At 43.3% G+C, this 2,890-nt stretch overlaps 1 protein-coding gene across 1 annotated transcript in view; it reads left to right on the top strand.

Moving 5' to 3' along the window:
• Positions 1–283: 283 nt before the first annotated feature.
• Positions 284–2,890, top strand: part of LOC104275758 (glutamate receptor ionotropic, NMDA 2B-like) — a gene marked incomplete at its 5' end in the record, with an annotated part of 30,301 nt that continues 27,694 nt past the window's right edge. Inside the window, 3 exon segments of the mRNA XM_009871803.1 lie at positions 284–492; positions 811–982; positions 1,646–1,799. Coding sequence (XP_009870105.1) covers positions 284–492; positions 811–982; positions 1,646–1,799 — 535 coding nt within the window.

The following is a 2,890-nucleotide window of genomic DNA, read 5'->3' as shown; positions in this document are numbered from 1 at the left end:
TGAAAGGTGTCATGTCTGTTTGACCATGGTGATGGTACCCTCCTGCTCATTCACTCACTCTCCCAGAGGCTGAGACAAGCCAGACATCTTTCTTCTTCTTCACTTCCCCCCTGGTTTGAACTCACTTGCTCAAATTTTCTCCCCAGAAATGTCCTCATCTTACAAGAGCCATAAGCTTGGGTACTCCAGAGTGCTGCTCCTGCTCCAGGCCTGCAGCGCTTGTGGTTGATGCAAAGGGATGGGCCAGCTAGAGGTCCATCGTCTGTGATTTATGTCTTCACAGGTGGGGAAATGGAAGGAAAAAAAGTTGCAGATGAAGTACTATGTGTGGCCCCGCTTTGAGCTATATCCAGACTCCGAGGAGCGTGAGGACGATCACCTGAGTATCGTGACCTTGGAAGAGGCACCGTTCGTCATTGTGGAAAATGTGGACCCCCTGAGTGGCACCTGCATGAGGAACACAGTCCCTTGCCAAAAACGCATAGTGACTGAGTATGCACCCCTAGGTTTTTCTCCTCCCATTGGGCTCACCCTTATCAGCTGAATGTAGAGAGTTTATTGGGCTAAGACCATCATACCCTGATAATCCTTTTTAGAAAAGTCACCTCTGTTTTCCCAGCCTGGCCTGCGTCCATGCATGAGTGGCCCCTTTGGACAGATCATCATAGTGTGTCCCTTCACCCTTCAGCACAGATAGCACAAGTGAAATTCTCCACATTATATAATGGGAGGGGGAGAGCATACTGACAACAGAAGGGAATTAAGGGAGTTTCCCTAGTCTTTTAACCCATTATTGTTGTGATGGTTCAGGAACAAAACCGATGAGGAGCCAGATTACATGAAGAAATGTTGCAAGGGGTTCTGCATTGACATCCTCAAGAAAATCTCAAAGTCTGTCAAGTTCACCTATGACCTCTACTTGGTGACTAATGGCAAGCATGGCAAAAAGATCAATGGGACATGGAATGGAATGATTGGAGAGGTCAGCAGCAAAGGGAGGGCATGGTGGGCTTCATCCCTGGGCTGGGTGACATGGGTCAGGTCTGGTCTCCCATCATTAATGGGTCACCTTCTGGGACAGGGACAGAGGTGACTCTATAGAAATGATTGGCCTGGATTATTTCTGGACACCAGGTGAATTAATCTGATCTGACATTTTGACCATGACTACCTTTCCTGTTTGACAATTAATTATTATTCTCTATAGTGTCACAAATTTGGCCTTCACAGTCATAGAAGGAGGGTGTTATCCATGCACAACCTAGATTATACTTAGATCATATGAAAGGTGCATAAAGAATGAAATAAGACTTTGCAGTGTTAGAGGGAGGAGAAAGCAAGGACAGAAAGAAAACTGAGATAAGATGTCTTCTCGGTGGATGATGTGTTTATCCTAAGATGTCTGCGGATTTATTTTTTATACGCATACCAGCTTTGAGGGGAAGATTAATGTCTATAGATTTCCTGAAAGAGAAAGGTGTCCTGATGAAAGATTAGAAAGGAGAGATGATAGAAACAATATAGGGAATGGGATTACAGGAGTAGAAGGACTGTGTGAAAAGGCCTGAAGGGTAGAAGGGTCTTGGCTGTGGTTCTTGAGAGGTGCCTCAGGTCTCTGTGTAATCTCTTCCTTTCCTTCCTGCAGGTCGTCACCAAACGAGCCTATATGGCTGTGGGATCCCTCACCATTAATGAGGAGCGTTCAGAAGTGGTGGATTTCTCTGTGCCCTTCATTGAGACGGGAATCAGCGTCATGGTGTCACGTAGCAATGGAACTGTCTCACCTTCTGCCTTCTTAGGTATCATTTTAAGCTAAAATTAAAGCTTCACCTAGTATTCATCAAAAATTAGGTGAAGGTTGCTGGTAATTCTCAACCTGAAAATTCCTTTTTGGGAGTACCTGTGGGACGGGTATATAAAAATAAACTGTGATGTTTTAGTTCTAAATCCCAAGCAAGCAAAATCCAGGGAAATGCAAACAGGCACTGCCTAGGAGCTCCGCAGCATTTCTCAGCAATTGCATGCCTGATCTCCCAGCAAAGAATAGGCTCGCTCAGACTTGTCACCTACTCTGCAGCACCGTGGTTTTCCAGTGACTCAACTGATAGCACGTTCAAGGAGTGTAGGCCAGAAGAAAATTGATTCAAACCTTATAGCTGGCATGCCATTCTGCTTAGTGATAACAATTAGGAGTAGATTGTCGCACTTCGAGAGACTTTGTAAAGAAAGTATTAACAGAGCAACTGGTAGAAGTTGGAGATCTAATAGAATTTTTCAAGAAGAGTTGAGCCATCAGTTCTGTGCTGACACTGTATCTTCCAGTAGTTACTTCTGATGTCTTCTGGTGGTGGAGGGTGATCAGAGGATGCAGAAATAATACTGTATTTCCCCAAGACATCCATGCCTTCCTAGTGTCTACTATCTCACTTTTTAAAATGCTTTATGATGCAACAAATATGGTATATAAGATATATTATTACTGTCTGCTCTCTGCCAGTATCCTGAGAATGTTTACAAACAGAAATAACTTTATATTGATAAAGAAGTGTTTCCAAACCTCTTTAAGATGGAGTTTCATGACTTTCACTCTTCAGGAGTTTTTACCTTTAGCCAAGTCCACTGTCATTGCTGAGGTATGTAAAAGCAACAATAACGTTAACTCCAAAATTTTAAATTGCATTTTAACTGGGGTTGTGATGTTGGCTATAGTCTGGAGCAAAGTTCTAGGTTTCTTTGATCTGGTTCAGTTCCATGTTTAACTTTTCAAGAGAAGGAGAAATTCTGGCAGAGATCAAACAGTTGCAGAACATGAATGCTAAAGTTTCTAGAATGAGCCAGTGTTCCCATTGCTACAGGAATGGAACAGCTGAAAAAACTACTATCATTACTG

This window comes from Apaloderma vittatum, unplaced genomic scaffold (genome assembly GCF_000703405.1).
Source record: "Apaloderma vittatum isolate BGI_N311 unplaced genomic scaffold, ASM70340v1 scaffold19656, whole genome shotgun sequence".
NCBI lineage: Eukaryota > Metazoa > Chordata > Aves > Trogoniformes > Trogonidae > Apaloderma > Apaloderma vittatum.
Note: the sequence above shows the minus strand (reverse complement) of the source record. Positions and strands in the feature narration are given on the sequence as shown.